At 43.0% G+C, this 17,330-nt stretch overlaps 1 protein-coding gene across 1 annotated transcript in view; it reads right to left on the bottom strand.

Moving 5' to 3' along the window:
* Positions 1-17,330, bottom strand: part of SUCLG2 (succinate-CoA ligase GDP-forming subunit beta) — a 219,745-nt gene that overhangs the window by 147,702 nt on the left and 54,713 nt on the right. Inside the window, exon 2 of the mRNA XM_081853591.1 lies at positions 16,306-16,447. Coding sequence (XP_081709717.1) covers positions 16,306-16,447 — 142 coding nt within the window. The remainder of the gene's footprint in view (positions 1-16,305; positions 16,448-17,330) is intronic.

Below are 17,330 nucleotides of genomic sequence, written 5' to 3'. Positions count from 1 at the left end.
GGAATATCATCACTTCCACTGGCCTTGTTATTTGCAGTGCTTTCTAAGGCCCATTTGACTTCACTCTCCAGGATGTCTGGCTAAAGGTCAGCAACCACACTACCTGGGGTGTACGAGCCATCCATATCTTTCTGGTATAATTCCTCTGTGTATTCTTGCCACCTCTTCTTGATGTCTTCTGCTTCTGTTAGGTCCTTACCACTTTTGTCTTTTATTAAGGTAATCTTTGTACGAAATGTTCCTTTCATATCTCCAATTTTCTTGAACAGATCTCTGGTTCTTCCCATTCTGTTGTTTTCCTCTATTTCTTTGCATTGCTCGTTTAAGAAGGCCTTCTTGTCTCTCCTTGCTATTTTTTGGAAATATGCATTCAATTTCCTGTATCTTTCACTATCTCCCTCGCATTTTGCTTGCCTTCTCTCCCCCGCTATTTGTAAGGCCTCGTTGGACAGCCACTTTGCTTTCTTGCATTTCCTTTTCATTGGGATGGTTTTCGTTGCTGCCTCCTGTATAATGTTGCGAGCCTCCACCCATAGTTCTTCAGGCACTCTGTCCAGCAAATCTAAATCCTTAAACCTGTTCCTCACTTCCACTGTGTATTCATAAGGGATTTGATTCAGATTGTATCTTACCGGCCCAGTGGTTTTTCCTACTTTCTTCAGTTTAAGCTGGAATTTTGCTATAAGAAGCTGATTATCTGAGCCACAGTCAGCTCCAGGTCTTGTTTTTGCTGACTGTATAGAGCTTCTCCATCTTTGGCTGCAGAGAATATAATCAATCTGATTACGATGCTGCCCATCTGGTGATGTCCACGTGTAGAGTCGTCTCTTGTGTTGTTGGAAAAGAGTGTTTGTGATGACCAGCTTGTTCTCTCGACAGAACTCTATTAGCCTTTGCCCTGCTTCGTTTTGATCTCCAAGGCCAAACTTGCCAGTTGTTCCTTTTATCTCTTGATTCCCTACTTTAGCATTCCAATCCCCTATAATGAGAAGAACATCCTTCTATAAGGTCTTGTAAGTCTTCATAGAATTTGTCGATTTCAGTTTCTTCAGCACCAGTAGTTGGTGCATAAACTTGGATTACTGTGATGTTAAAAGGTCTGCCTTGGATTCGTATCGAGATCATTCTATCATTTTTGGGATTGCATCCCAGTACAGCTTTCGCCACTCTTTTGTTGACTATGAAGGCCACTCCATTTCTTTTACGGGTTTCTTGCCCACAGTAGTAGATATGATGGTCATCCGAACTGAATTCACCCATTCCCGTCTATTTTAGTTCACTGATGCCCAGGATGTCAATATTTATTCTTGCCATCTCATTTTTTACCACATCCAACTTACCCAGGTTCATGGTTCTTACATTCCAGGTTCCTATGCAATATTTTTTCTTTACAGCATTGGACTTTCCTTTCGCTTCCAGGCATATCCGCAGCTGAGCGTCCTTTCGGCTTTGGCCCAGCCGCTTCATCAGCTCTGGATCTACTTGTACTTGTCCTCCGCTCTTCCCCAGTAGCATGTTGGACGCCTTCCGACCTGAGGGGCTCATCTTCCAGCGTCATAACTTTTATATGCCTATTGTCGTTGTCCATGGAGTTTTCTTGGCAGGGATACTGGAGTGGCTACACTTTACTCAACATAAAAACTGCCCCCCTGAATCACATAAGTCGACCCAGCCTAGCATTCTAGCTTGACTCTCATGGGCAGCTGCCAGCAGGGAGAGGATACAGATTAAAAGCCCCCTGCTGATCCTCACATCTGACCGAAGAATCAATGCCTTTTAATTGTCACATCTAATAGGCATTGACAGACTCGACCTCAGGGATTTATCCAACCTTTTTGAAAGCCACTCAAATTAATGGCCACACCTTATGATACAGTTACCACAACACAAATTCTATTAATTATGTGTTGTGTGAATCGAGGCCTTTCAATTTCATTGCACATCTCTTTCAATTCTATCATGCTTAACTCTTCTTTCTCCTTCTCCTTCCAGAGCTGAGGATCCCCAACCTATTTAGGCTTTCCTAAACAGTCGAATCCTTTTGATCAATTTAGTTGAAATATGCCACAAAACAACAAGTAGGGTGTGGCCTTTGAGCCCGGCTTGTGGAATTCCCAGAATTCCCAGAAGCCTCTGGTTGGCCACCATAGGAAACAAAGATACCAAACAACATGGACTTTTGCTCTGATACATGATGAATCTTCTTATGCCCTTATACTGTATCCGCCCGCATTCTTTTGATATGGAGCCTAGTGCATGCTAAACAGGGGCATGCCACAGGAATGACATTGCGACCCTCTATTGATGCTTTTGAATTATGGTGCTGGAGGAGACTCTTGAGAGTCCCATGGACTGCAAGAAGATCAAACCTATCCATTCTTAAGGAAATCAACCCTGAGTGCTCACTGGAAGGACAGATCCTGAAGCTGAGGCTCCAATACTTTGGCCACCTCATGAGAAGAGAAGACTCCCTGGAAAAGACCCTGATTTTGGGAAAGATGGAGGGCACAAGGAGAAGGGGACGACAGAGGACGAGATGGTTTCACAGTGTTCTCGAAGCTACCAGCATGAGTTTGACCAAGCTGTGGGAGGAAATGGAAGACAGGAGTGCCTGACATGCTCTGGTCCATGGGGTCACGAAGAGTCCTGACACGACTAAACGACTAAACAACAACAACACTGCTGTTTTTAGTTTCTTTCCTGATAACACCATAGCATTCGCTTCCCCCACCCCATCACCCTTGAAAATTATAAATTAAATGAAGTACCATAGAAAGCATAATATTCCTTAGAACGTATAAGAGACAGATGGTTCAAGAAATGTGAGCAGGCGTATGCACTCAACGTCCTACAGAACAGACACCAGAGTCAGTCTACGCTGACCTACTTTCAAAGTTGCATTCTGCATTTCCAAACATTTGCTTGCCAAAAAGAATATTTCACTGATAAATGAATCTCTTTTCCAACTGTTAGCCACCTGGTTACTGTTCAGAGAGATTGGGTGTGGGGGTTGTAGCTCACAATATAGCACCCCATCTTTCCCAACCTGGGGTCCTTGCGATTTGGCTCCCATCAGTCCCATTCAACATGGTCAATGGTCAGGGACTATAGGAGTAGTAGTCAAAGCATCTGGACAGCTCCAGGTTGGGGAAAGCTGTAGCAACGTGTTTTGCTTCTTTGTCAACCCAGATGCAACTCATGTGCATGGCCGCTATTTGGAAGTAACAGACACCTGCTGCAAGCCACAATGGGAATTTTAGGCCAGGCAGACCTCTACTTGCAATATGGCATCTGTACCAGACGTACCTGTATTGGTGCTGAACTGGTGCCTGGAGATGGCAATGACTGCCTATACATTCTCACATCCAGTGTGAGAACATTAACATACAAAGCTCTCCATGCCTGGGGACCTCTGATGGAGCACCTCTACCTGCAGCAGCCTTCGGTTTTGAAGGCACAACTCCCTCCCACAAGGAGTTTACACAGGCACTATCCCTACTGAGTTTCATACACCTGGACAAAGCTGTACCCTGAATGCTTCTCAGGTGTTTTGCTTAAAAAGAAAGAAAGTAAAGAATTTAAATTATGGAACACTTTAAATTTTGGAAGTTAAATGTAAGTTTTAAGTTTCGTATATAGCATAATTATTGTACAGCCGTACCTCGGTCGAAAAACAGTCCTGTTAACGAATGATTCGGGCAATGCACTCCACAAAACCAGAAGTAGGTGTTCCGGCTAGTGAACTTTGCCCTGAAAGACGAATGGAAACCAACCAGGGGAAAGGCACCAGCGGTGGGAGGCATCACTGGGGAAAGCGCGCCTCAGTTTAAGAACATTTTCGGTGTAAGAACGGGCTTCCGGAATGAATTAGGTTCATAAACAGAGGTACCACTGTATATTTTATATGTTATTATTATTCACCTACAGAGTAAAAATTGTGATTTAAAGAGAGAGAGAGATTAGATAGATATAGATAGATGATTGATAGATAGATAGTGTCAAGTAGTGGTTGGTAAACAAACAAACAAAGTCCTTTTTCTGGGGGTATGCATACCCCTAAACATTTTGCGAATCTTTGTCCATTTACTGTATTTATTTTTCCCAATTTGAACTATAAAATGGTGATTTTCTTGAGTCAAAATGAGACCACCCTTAAACATTTTTTAGGAAAAAGAGCACTGCATGAATACATAGCCAGATAGCTGTTCTCATACTGTTCAGCATATTATAGTGACATATCAGAAGTAAAAAGAAGAAGTGTGGAGACATGCAGAGGACTAGAAACATGGATGTCCCTTCTCTGCTACAAAGCAGCAGAAGGGGAACATGGTTCTGCAATGGACATGCCATGCACAGGGGAGGGGTGGCTTATCCCTACCCTGACGGGGGACTGCCAAGGACTGAAGAAACAGCGGTCCACATTCTGAGATCCATTTTCACCACCAACCGTCTACAGCCTGCCCCTCAGGAAAAACCTGCAAGCTCCACCCCTCCAGCCTGAATATTACTAACCCAATCTGTGCTAATGAACGTAGCAATATTAACAGGTAATTTCTGGGGAAGCCTTTGTGATGCCAGTGGTCGACATCAGGATAACACTGTTTCTGGAAGGAAGACAAAGTTATGGCAATCACACGCTATCTGGTTTTTCAACCGTGACTATTATTTTACATCTTGTCTGAGTATTTCAGGAACATGAAAGTGACAGCAAAATTAATGTCAAAACAAACTGACAGCTCTTGCTGTACTAATGCTTTCCATGCTATTGGGAAATTCTGATTCAATCATACCTAGCCTGTTCTGACAGCAAGAAAAACAACTAGAAATGACGTTCTTGAACTTTTTAAGCCGAGAAACAAGAATGCCGCACTATTCCTCTATCCTCAGAAAATCAACCAGCTAGCAGATTAAGAGGAATGGTTACAGGCCACCTTCCCTTCTTCCATTTCCCTTTAAAGGGGGCCTTTCCAAATCTCTGATGGATCCCTCTTTTGGGTTTTTCTATAAGGGCCATTGATAGAAAGATCCAGCAGTCACTGGGAGCCCCACCCCAACCCTCTAACTATGGATATTTCCCTGGTCAAATGGACTTACGACAAGGGAACCTTCTCTTTTCCATTTCTATGGAGTTGGCTCGTAGTAGCAAGTAGAGGTCACTACTGGCAGTCTGAGTCTTCCAGGATTTTCCCAGGCCCAACAGCTTGGAAGCAGTGAATTTCCTCTCTACAACGGCAACTTGAAAAGGAACTTAGTGTTAGCAATTTCACTCCTCCGATGCTACATATGTGACTGGTGTAAATTACATGCCTGTCTGAGAAGAGTGTGGGGCAACCTTGGGGGTCTCTCTCTCTCTCTCTCTCTTTCCCTAACCTACTTCACGGAGGTGTTGTGGAGAAAAAACTGCGGAGAAGAGAACATGTGTAGCATTCTGAGCTTCTCGTGGAAAATGTGGGATAAAAATTAAACCAACAACAATACCTCTATGGACAGCCCTGTCGCAGAGGTTAAGCAGTGTCTTACGTAAGCTATCCTGCCTTCACCAGAAACTGCTGTTGACATGGAATATGGGTTAGAAATCTCACCACAGGATGCTGCTAGCTATTGTATATCTTGCGTCAGAGAAGAAAAAATTCAACATGGAAAAGTGGTTGGGTGGGCATGGATAGACTCATGCCTACATAGTTTCCTCAAGTGAGAACATTGGAGGGCTTTAAGTCCATAAAGCATGTGTCAAACTGCCGTACATGGAAACACAGCCCATGTTAAGCATGCAATAGTTCTGTATTTTACACATTAGGAAGGTGGAGTTACTCGAAACACATCCTAGCTTGCACGCCTAGTTATTTTCACAGTTGAAGAATAACAGTATACATCACAAGAAATTAGAAATAAAGAATCCAAATTATCCTAGCGCCCCATGTTATTTGTAATACAATCTGGCTTTTTATCACATTTATATATTAGGAATTGTGCCTTCTGCGGAAAAAGTCACCAATCAAACTCCCTTAAAACAAAAAACAAACAAAAAACAAACAAACCACACAACATAGCCAGGATTAAAAAGAATGGTTTCTATGGCATATGCTAACTATGAAATTCAGTACTCAATTTATAACAATATTTTGTTTGTATTTTCGTCTCCATTCCCACTTCCAAGTGGCAATTTTAGTAATTTGATCAGAAATCCAACACGGAGAACAGTAACTCAGCACAACATTAGTGTCAAACAGCTGAAATGAGATTTTGATTTGCTGGCCCCCTATCCATTACTCACATTACTATAAATCTATTTGATTCAAAGACGTTTGGTGGCAGAGAAGGGTTATAAAATAACTAAAGGTATGCTGCAGCTTGCACTCACGTCCTTAGTGAAAGTTTCTAAAAGTATAAATGGATACTTCTAAGTGCTGGAGGGCAGGGGAATAAGGGAGGGAGAGAGAGTAATTTTCTTATTCAAGAATTTCACTATCAACACTGCTTTATTAATTAAGCTTGATTTGTTTGGAGACCGCATGTTACTTTGAGCTGAGGTTAGGGAATCCTGTGGCTCTCCATATGCTGTTCGACTCCAGCTCCCATCAGCATAACCAAGGGTCAGGGACAGTTGGAATCCAGCAAATTCTGTAGGGCCATGGGTTCCCTACCCACTGACTTAAAATATTATGAGAAACGCGACCAACACTGAAGAGGTCTTTGTTGACTGACAGCCAAGCTGGAGGCTTACATACAAAATCTCTGCTCAGGTATTTATTTTTTCGGTGGTGTTGGGCAAATGGCTTACTCTTTTTTGTCTGTATCTGTAAAATCAGCCAACATGAATAAATCCACCCCTTAATTTCACAGATTCTAGAGTGAAGGGGCAAAATTTGGGTAAAGGTAAAGGTAAAGGGACTCCTGACCATTAAGTCCAGTCGCGGACAACTCTGGGATTGCCCGCTCATCTCGCTTTACTAGCCGAGGGAGCTTCCAGGTCATGTGCCAGCACAACTAAGCCACTTCTATCGAACCAGAGCAGCGCACGGAAACGCCGTTTACCTTCCTGCTGGAGCGGTACCTATTTATCTACTTGTACTTTGATGTGCTTTCGAACTGCTAGGTTGGCAGGAGCAGGGACTGAGCAATGGGAGCTCACCCCGTCGCAGGGATTCGAACCGCTGACCTTCTGATCGGCAAGCCCTAGGCTCTGTGGTTTAACCCACAGGGCCACCCACGTCCCTTATTTGGGTACCCCTCCCCAAAGTCTATACTGCCAATTTATGCATGCTGGAACGGCAAAAAGAATGCTGGAACAGCATGGCAAATGGAAAATTCAGAAGATCTCGCTAGACTGGGAGTTCAACACAATATTCATTTCCAGCAACAAAACTGCCCTCTGGCTCAGGTGCAAAAAAGAAGATAGGTGGTAAATGAAACATATTAAGGAGGGATGGAGTAGTGATGATAATTAGCTAGCATGGAGATTAATTAGTTACTTAGAAGAGAAGGTGTCAAGGCAGCCTTTGTTCGTTTACCTTAAACCAACATCAGTTCTTACCTACATACCCAGCTTCTTTGTTTGCAGCTTAACTTCAGGTTTCCCAGTTGGCATAAAGGGAGGGATGAGGAACCTTTCATGATCTAGAGATGTCATTCGCTTTGGGGCAATCTTCAGTGGGCATGGCCAGAGGCAAACGTGACTAGACAACGAAAGTAAATTTTACCTCTGTACAGAAAGCTGTTTTCTATAGACACACTCCTCTCTATTTTCCATCCAGACAAAAAAAGAGGCATTATCATGGTACAGAGACACAATTACAAGGAGACAGAGCATGGAGCTGCGGGAGTTCTCCTTCCAGCAGGGAGAAGACACCAAGATCTGCATGTCCTCTGATGACGAGGAAGTGACTATAAAGATTGGCGGAGACCAGGCGGTCAAGTTCCCTGATCGGCTTGGGGTGAATTCTGCAAAATTATGCTCAGTAGAAAGGATACATCACGATAAGATCTGTCAAGTTTGACTGACGTTCGACCGTGCCTTGTTCGTGTGTCAGAAGACGGAAAAACAGAAAATAAAACGTATTACTTGACCGTGTCTGCCTTGCCAGCTTCTTGGGGATTCCTACTGACCCTGGGAGGGAGAATTATTAAGTTGGTTTTTGTTCTTAGTTTTACTATGTATTTTCTGTTTTTTATATTGTAATTTTATCTTATGAAGCGCCCTAAGATCTATGGATGAAGGGTGGTATATAAATTGAATATATAAGAATAACAAGGCAAAAACATTCTTGGGTAGTGAAGCAGGGCCTGTGAAAGCTGCAGCAACAGTAAGTCCGGTCCAGGAGCAACGGCCAAGGTTCAGGTGTCCAGGATTAGCAACCAGGGTTCCAAGAATGTGTGGCACTTGCAAAGTTGTTCCAATGAGTTTCCCTCTTTTTTCTTGATGCACCACCTCTTCTTGAGGTTTATGTAAATTATGTAAACTATGTATGTGCAAATGCGCATCGACGAACTCACTGAAAAACATTTAAATGTATGTACTTTAAGCGCATATTTTTCATTCTGTGCACATAAAATGCATGCAATGGGATGGATTGGAGGATTGATGGAGCGTTAAGGAGATCAAAATTAGCTGCTTAGCACATCCCCCACCCACAAAGGATGCTGCTTTTTCAGCAAAAAATGTCTGCTTGCAGAAACATCTATTTGAACCCAAGGAACTACAGTGGTACCTCAAAATGTTCTTAACCTGAGGTACCACTTTAGCTAATGGGGCCTCCCGCTGCCGCCGCATGATTTCTGTTCTCATCCTGAAGCAAAGTTCTTAACCCGAGGTACTATTTCTGGGTTAGCGGAGTCTGTAACCTGAAGCGTCTGTAACCTGAGGTACCACTGTACACAACCCTGCACAGAGCTCTTCTCTTCTTGACAGTGAATGGGAAAGTTCTCTCACACAGCAGAACCTTCACTCACCTCACCAAATGAAATTCTTGATCAGGGATAGGTGGGGGTGGGAATCCAAAATACACAACAATTACTAACATGGCTCACATCCTTGTATTAAATGCCTTTGTCACAAAGCCATAAAGGGAAATCTGATCTTACTCTGTTCATGCAGCAAAACCAAAATCTAGCAACTTCAAATGCATCTGTAGCTTGCAAATGTGGATGTTTATTCACGTTCATTAGAAGTCAATACCAATGCCGATATTTTAAGGTTGCTACCTTAATCCCATCTGTCTCCTCTCTCTAAAGAAGTTCAGGCTCATACCTGACACCGACTGAAAGCCCCATGCAAATATTAATGATACATTATGATCGTTCCGTCACAGACGAATTTCAGAAGCAAGCTCTCAAATCTCTTGGCTTGTTATGCCATGTTAAATACAGATATAAAAAGACAAAATTGTTTATTTTGAGCTTCTATCATAAGGGGGATTGGGCATAACAGAGTACTTTCATTATTATACAGAATGTGTTATTTCCTTATTTGTTGGATACTTGCAGGCTCTTGACCTGGAGCATAAAATGACTTAACGCTGACTTATAAGCAGTGCTTCTTATAAAGTCGTTTCAACTAAGAATTGCTTGGCAATGTGCAAAGCCAAAAATCCTTTGGGTTCTGTCTTTTACTAGACAGAATCCCCTTTGCAGGCATGCATTAATGCCATGACTTTAATTTTCTAGTCATCCGCTTTGCTTGGGGTGGGGGGAGTCTATCAACTCCATTAAGCATGTTTACAAATCCTTTTATGTTCTTTCCCCCTTTTTCACTAGCAACTTCCAGCAGTTTCTGACATATTTTTCAGGGAAACCGTTAATCAAGAAATGTACTAAATACATAGGGTGTTCTAACATTGCCACCGACTTTAGTACTGCAGAGGTTTGTATCTGAAGGAACTGTATCCACCAATAAAATTTTCAGAAACTTTTGGAAGCTGCTTATTAACTGCAAGCACTGGCAGTCAGGCAAACTATTCCAAGGCTGTCTCTCCCTGGCTCAATGCAGATGCAACGCTTCCCAATCTCTGAATCATGATGAATGAGAGATCATGAGCTCACACGCTCCCCACGCCCCTCAAGCTGGGATGCTATGGTCAGCTGAAACAATAATCAGAATCGGGTTTCAAACACTGATTTACATCGAACTACAGTTAGCATTCGGGACGTGGGTGGTCTAAACCACAGAGACTAGGGTTTGCCGATCACCCCGTGACGGGGTGAGCTCCCGCTGCTCGGTCCCAACTCCTGCCCACCCAGCAGTTCGAAAGCACGTCAAAATGCAAGTAGATAAATAGGTACCACTCCAGCGGGAAGGTAAACAGCGTTTCCTTGTGCTGCTCTGGTTTGCCAGAAGCAGCTTAGTCATGCTGGCCACATGACCCAGAAGCTGTCTGCGGACAAACGCCGGCTCCCTCAGCCTTTAGAGTGAGATGAGCGCGCAACCCCAGAATCGTCCGCAGCTGGACTTAACGGTCAGGGATAGCTTTACGTTTATAGTTGCATTCAGCATGGTGAAGATCATGAAGGTAGGGAGAGATTCAGACCAGAGAGAAAGGGGAATGCAAGCCCAAGAAGAAAAACCCAAATGAATCCCTTGTGAAAAGACTGAGAATGGTCACATCTGCCCCCAAACCATTAAAGACCTGATGGACACTCGCACATTGTTATCTATGCCAACAAAGACTCTGGAATAACTAGTGTTGTCAAGTGTGCATCCTCATGGGTTTTTTTTCCAATGCCAAGAGAAAACCTTTTGCTTCATCCAAGTATTTTTAAACAACTTCTGTAGTTGTCCTTTTAGTTTTAAATCTGTGTTTTAAACTTTAGGGTTGTAGTGAACATTTATATTATTATATTATATTATATTATATTATATTATATTATATTATATTATATTATATTATATTATATTATATTATATTATATTATTATATAGCTCTGTATGCCACCCTTCATCTGAAGATTTCAGGGTGGTTCACAACATAAAATTACAATATAACTAGACATAAAATACATAATAATAATAATAATAATTTATTATTTATACCCCGCCCATCTGGCTGGGTTTCCCCAGCCACTCTGGGCGGCTTCCACAGAAACCAAAAATACACTAAAATCACACATTAAGAACTTCCCTGAACAGGGCTGCCTTAAGATGTCTTCTGAATGTCAGGTAGTTGTTTATCGCTTTGACATCTGATGGGGGGCATTCCGCAGGGAGGGCGCCACTACCGAGAAGGCCCTCTCCCTGGTTCCCTGTAACTTGGCCTCTCACAGTGAGGGAACCGCCAGAAGGCCCTCGGCGCTGGATCTCAGTGTCCGGGCAGAACGACACTGATAAAACAATACCCCCCAACCAAACACATAGACTGTTAATCAACTGAAGGTCTGGTTGAAGACATGAACACAACTAACCCAGGTTTCTTAGTGGTCTTTGTCTGTCTTACCACTTCGTCTATCTTGTGGACATGGGGAAAGAGAAGACACCCATCTAAGATGATCTTTCTAGGGAATTCCATGGTTTGTCAACCCCAGGGTACACCAGAGAAGCACATGGCTCTCTTTACCATCTGGGAAATCTACAGTGCAGTGGTGGTTTCTGTTTATGTAACTATCATGGTGTCGTATCCTGCAATGGCCCAAATAACGTTCTAGATAACTAAATGAAACATACATTGGTTTGCAGGGATAAGTAGAGGAACAACATATCAATTTTGAAATGCATTATTCAGACTGAATTTAACTAAACACAACAAAATGATGCCCCAACAAGCAAGTTAACTACAAGGACTGTGTTAATTAACGGCTTAGTGGAGCATGGCAGTGATTTCATAGCTCTTGCAATTCCCTTTACACTAAAATTCAAAGATGTCTTAAATAATCCAGTTAATTCACTGTGCACTTGATACACTTAAATAAAATGGAACATTATCGCCGCGAATGATGGAAACATGCTTTCAAAGATGGAAGATGCAAGACAGTTCAATGAATGAATCATAAACCTTTTTCCACTGCCATGTGTTTTACTGACATAGTGATGGAACACTGACAGAAGAATAACAGCAGCAGCAGCAGCAGCAGCAGCAACATAAGTAAATTTATATATTGCTTAATGCTGCAATGGACCCCTAAGTGGTATACAAAGTGCAAAAAGCCACAAATATTTAAATATAAGCACCCATTAATAAAACAGGCAATGTTGTTGTTTAGTCGTGTCCGACTCTTCATGATCCCATGGACCAGAGCATGCCAGGCACTCCTGTCTTCGACTGCCTCCCGCAACCTCCCGCAGGCAATAAAACAATCCAATTAAACAGAGCAATTTAAAAGGTCGGGAGATCAAGGGAATGCCTATGTAAACAGGTCTGTTTTCCAAAGCCAACAGAATGCCAATACAGATGGGGCTATCGTGCTTCAGCAGAGACACCCTCCTCCATCGTTCCGTATCATGCTTGTTTTCAGAACTGTTCAAGCCCACATTGGCTAGGCTCTGAAACTATACGTTCCCACTATGCGTTCCAGTTTCATACAACATTGTTCAGTCACAGCTGGGCTCCTGGCTTGCTCCAGTCCATGGACCAACCATAGCCTGCCCAATGCATTAGACGTGAACCCCCACTTCAGAGCCCAGTTTGGGTCAGGGGATCCTCAGGAATGGGGACCTGCACAGAGATAGGGGAACTGGCAGAAACTTGTGCAAGCAGAAACACATCCCATGCTTGACAACTCCGGCCCCTTTGTTGTTGCTGTTTGCTTCATGTTTTAAAAACACAATATGCTTCCCACCCCTCTTCCGATATTAATATCCCTGTAATCATACACTGCAATCAATGGCAATATCATTAATAAACCATGGAAATGCCGAACAGTGAGAACATTACTCAGCCTAGAGATCCGTCTCTTTTTATTATGACAGGCATACAACTAGTTTTCTTTTCAGTCCTATTTATAAAAGCCCTTATCTTATTAAGTAGTATCACATCTCAAGTTAAAAGCAGCGAGTAAAGGTACGCTACAAGATCTTTTTCTGGGCTCAGCAGTCCTTAAAGTGAGCTGATGAGAGAATGAAAAGGGAGAGATTAAAAATGATGAGTTCAGAGCCTCACAGGAGATAATTTTCATTGAATCTGCTGAAGTGGCATACGCTGCATTCTGCTGCCTTATTGTCATTGCAATCTGAAGGACTATTACCGAAACAACTTTCACCTATGGAAGAGCAAGGCTGCATATGTAGAGCTTAGTTCTTTAATTTGGAACGCAGCACTTACTGGCACTAAGCACACAGTTACGAATTGACTTTGAAGTCCCATTAAAGCAGGCATAGGCAAACTCCGGCCCTCCAGATGTTTGGGACTGCAGTTCCCATCATCCCTGACCACTGGTCCTGTTAACTAGGGATGATGGGAATTGTAGTCCCAAACATCTGGAGGGCTGGAGTTTGCCTCTGCCTGCATTAAAGCCAATAGGTTTCCAACCGAGGTGCGGGGCTAAGAGAAGCCCATGCAGCTCCCAGATACCTCTGCCACTTTTCCAGAATGTTGTACGTGGCTTGAATGGCATGAATGGCTTGTACCTGTCCCTGGCTCAGTTCTTAGCTATGAGTGCCTGTGTGTCTTCCCAATTGACCTGAATTAATCGTACGACAAGAGCACAAAGCAGCCAAGACAGATAGCACTTGCCCAATCTTCACATGTGTGACAGGCTGGGCAGAAATCATGTTGCCCGTCATAAAACAGGGAAAGGAAAGGTGAGACCACAAGACTTCATTCCGCCCCACTCCTTTGCCCCAGAGGCACTCAGTACAAGCTGCTGCCCAGTATGTGGTGGCCGAAAGAACATATAAGGAAAGACTCATTACACTATGAGAATCTATAGTAGGTTACTTTGGAGCTATAAAGAAGGATAAAAGTGCTCAATGAAATATGCTAGGATTCCAAACCAACTACAGTGGTACCTCGGGTTAAGTACTTAATTCGTTCCGGAGGTCCATTCTTAACCCGAAACTGTTCTTAACCTGAAGCACCACTTTAGCTAATGGGGCCTCCTGCTGCTGCCGCACCACCAGAGCACAATTTCTGTTCTCATCCTGAAGCAAAGTTCTTAACCTGAAGCACTATTTCTGGGTTAGCAGAGTGTGTAACCTGAAGTGTATGTAACCCAAGGTACCACTGTACCTGACTGATTTCAGAAGCTTCCTCATGACATTATGGTACTAGATTGTGCACGTTTTGTGCACAAAACATTTTGTTTTGTTTTGTTTTGATTTGATCTCCATTCTGTTTCATGTCTACATGACACATGCATCTATTCAGGGATTTGGAGTGACGCATCAGACATTAAGCTCTGTTTCCCGTTTTCCTTGAACCCAGGTGTGACTGTGGACATTCTAAACAGGTATCAGGAGTGAGAAATGAGATGGCTGAAATTCAATTACTCGATCAATATATTTGTGAATGTAGATAGAGTTGACCACGAAATAGTCAACTCTGGTTTGGATGACATTGCACTATTCCTAAAACTGGGTTCACAGCAACAGAGTGCTGTTAGGTTCCCATCTGTCGATGTTCATACAAGTGTAATCTGCTGGCAATACCTAGGTTAGATTCCTGCTACATGGGGTCAGCTATGCAGACTTCAGATGATGTTTTTAAGCACCAGGTAAAAGCAGCTTTGATTTCCTGGCTTTTAATTGCCTTTGGTGGTTTCCCTGTTGATTTTGATGGTTTTACTGTTGGATCATTTTTTATTGCTATTGTTTGACAGCTTAGTTTCCTGGTGATCCAAGGAATTTTACGTAGAAATGTAACGAACATAAAATAAACTACTTAGCAATGGCTGGCAGCACAGTCCTATGCAGGTTTTTGCAGAAATAAGCCCCAGAGTCTGAGGAAACTTGCTACTTAATAATAGTAATAATATTTAGATGTATTAGTCACTTATTACCAAGGTTTCCAAGTGACTTACATAAACATAAACACATTATACCATTAAAAATTCATATAAACCATTAACATTAATACTGCAAACACCTCCAATTCACACATGCACAGGGAGACCACCCCCACCCCCTGGCATAACAGCCAAGGGGCGTTTTGGCAGCACACTAACGACATAACAAAATCAGCTGAGTAAATAAGAATGCAGAGATGTAGACTTGCATACATATCTAGTAACCAGCTAATGGCATCGGGCAGCTTGGTCACCATGCAGACTAAGCAACAATTCCTCCCGCCAGCCACACTTTCTTTTTCATTTATTTATTTTTTAAAGTACATGTGGGACCTGGCAACACAAGACTGTAGTACCCTCATTATCTAATAGAATGTTTCTTGCTTAGGGGCCTAGGCAGCCAGCCCTGCCCCATTCTGGAATGCCATTCCATTCTCTCCTACACACCACTTTCCTTTTCCAACTGATAGTCAACATTTCATAATTAGTGATCATGCTCATTCCACATTGGGGGGTCTTTGTGGAGGAGGTTGCCGCCTTTGGTGGATTTTTTATTTTCTAAGATTCTGCAATACTGGGGTCCCCAGCCCTACCCTAGGTATAGGACTAAAAGGTAAAGGTAAAGGGACCCCTGACCATTAGGTCCAGTCGTGACCGACTCTGGGGTTGCGGCGCTCATCTCGCTTTATTGGCCGAGGGAGCTGGTGTACAGCTTTCGGGTCATGTGGCCAGCATGACTAAGCTGCTTCTGGCGAATCAGAGCAGCGCATGGAAACGCCGTTTACCTTTCTGCCGGAGTGGTACCTATTTATCTACTTGCACATTGACGTGCTTTCCAACTGCTAGGTTGGCAGCAACAGGGACCGAGCAACGGGAACTCACCCCGTTGCGGGGATTTAAACCGCCGACCTTCTGATCGGCAAGTCCTAGGCTCTGTGGTTTAACCCACAGCGCCATGCGCGTCCAGCCCAAGTATAGGACTATGCCTCCTGTTTATCAGTGGTCCCAGTTTGTCTACAATCCTGTCAGTGCTCACTATCCAAGTTTGCTGTTTAGCAGGATGGATAGCAAGAAAGGGAAATGAAATTCTGGAAGAGTCATATTGAGCAACAGCATCCGCTGTTCTGCACTACACTACACATTCCGTTATATATGTATATATGCTGACACTCAGAGCCTCTGGGACTAAATGGAATAAAGATTGCATATGAAACCATGTTTGTTATCTTTATATATTTCCGATCCCTAGAATAAAAACGTGTCTTTGCCTCAAAGACCGTATGCAACATGTATGCAACGATATATTTGCAGCACAACATAATTTTCCAGGCTGATTTACAGCCTCTGCAGGTTTCACTTCATTACTAGTCAACTTACTTAGTCTCTTAGCAGCCTCAAGAGCATCATTTGCAGTGTCAGCCACGAAGAATCTCTGAACTGTGACCCCGTGATCAGCCATCAGTTTCTTACTCTGGTATTCCTGCAGGTTTAGCCATCGTCTAGGGGCCAACTGAACAGCCTACAGAAATGAGATGGGGAGGAGATCACAATGTTCATTATGAGCAGTTCATGCAGCAGTCAACAGAGCTATTAAGCAGCATAGTTGTGGTCACCTGCAACCCACAATAAACAAGGCTAGGAAATAACTCTTTAAGATTTTTGCATAGAGTACACTGTATGCATGTTTATGAGCAAAATATTCTGCATCCTTAGAAGAAGGCATTTAGATGGCACCAGTGTATGGTACAGTACTTCTTAATTTTATCCAGGTGTGCTCTGGCTTCTGTGAAATAAATTGCATCTTGATGGTTTCCCTCTCCCAAGCTCCCAAAGCACAAAACATCGTTATCAGGTTATTAGATTAGGTTGTTCACGCTTCCATCCAGACAAGTCCCAGTCACAATATTGGGGTTTATTCTTGTGTAACTGTGAGATTTTCAGTCTTAATTTCAGTGCAGTTCTCACCTGAGTTTCAGACTTTCCAAGCATCCCCAAATGAACAAGAAACGTACTTTTTTTAAAACAAGGCATCAGGGCCAAACAGGTTCTAAATAAAATCTATATTAAAAAAAATGAGAGCCACTGTGATCTAGCAGATATTTCATCCATATCCACTGATGGATATCTAGTGGAGTACTGGTTAGGGAGCCCTGTGCTGCAATCCTTCATCAGCCATGAATTTGTTATGTGCTCCAAATCTGGCTACTTCTCTCCTCGGCTATGCCCCTAACTCCTTCCAATTGTGACTGAATTGTGCAGAAAGAGAGAAAGAAGATGGGGGGGGGGAGAGACAGAGCAACCTTTGCATGGAACTGAAGAGGGTTGAATTGGCTGTTAAATTTCTATTTCCTATACAGCTGAAGATCTGCAAATCTAAGAAACGGGGCAAGTTGGCCCTCAGT

The sequence above is a fragment of the Podarcis erhardii genome (assembly GCF_964252035.2).
Source record: "Podarcis erhardii genome assembly, chromosome: 2".
Lineage (NCBI taxonomy): Eukaryota > Metazoa > Chordata > Lepidosauria > Squamata > Lacertidae > Podarcis > Podarcis erhardii.
This window is presented reverse-complemented; position numbering and strand designations above follow the sequence as displayed.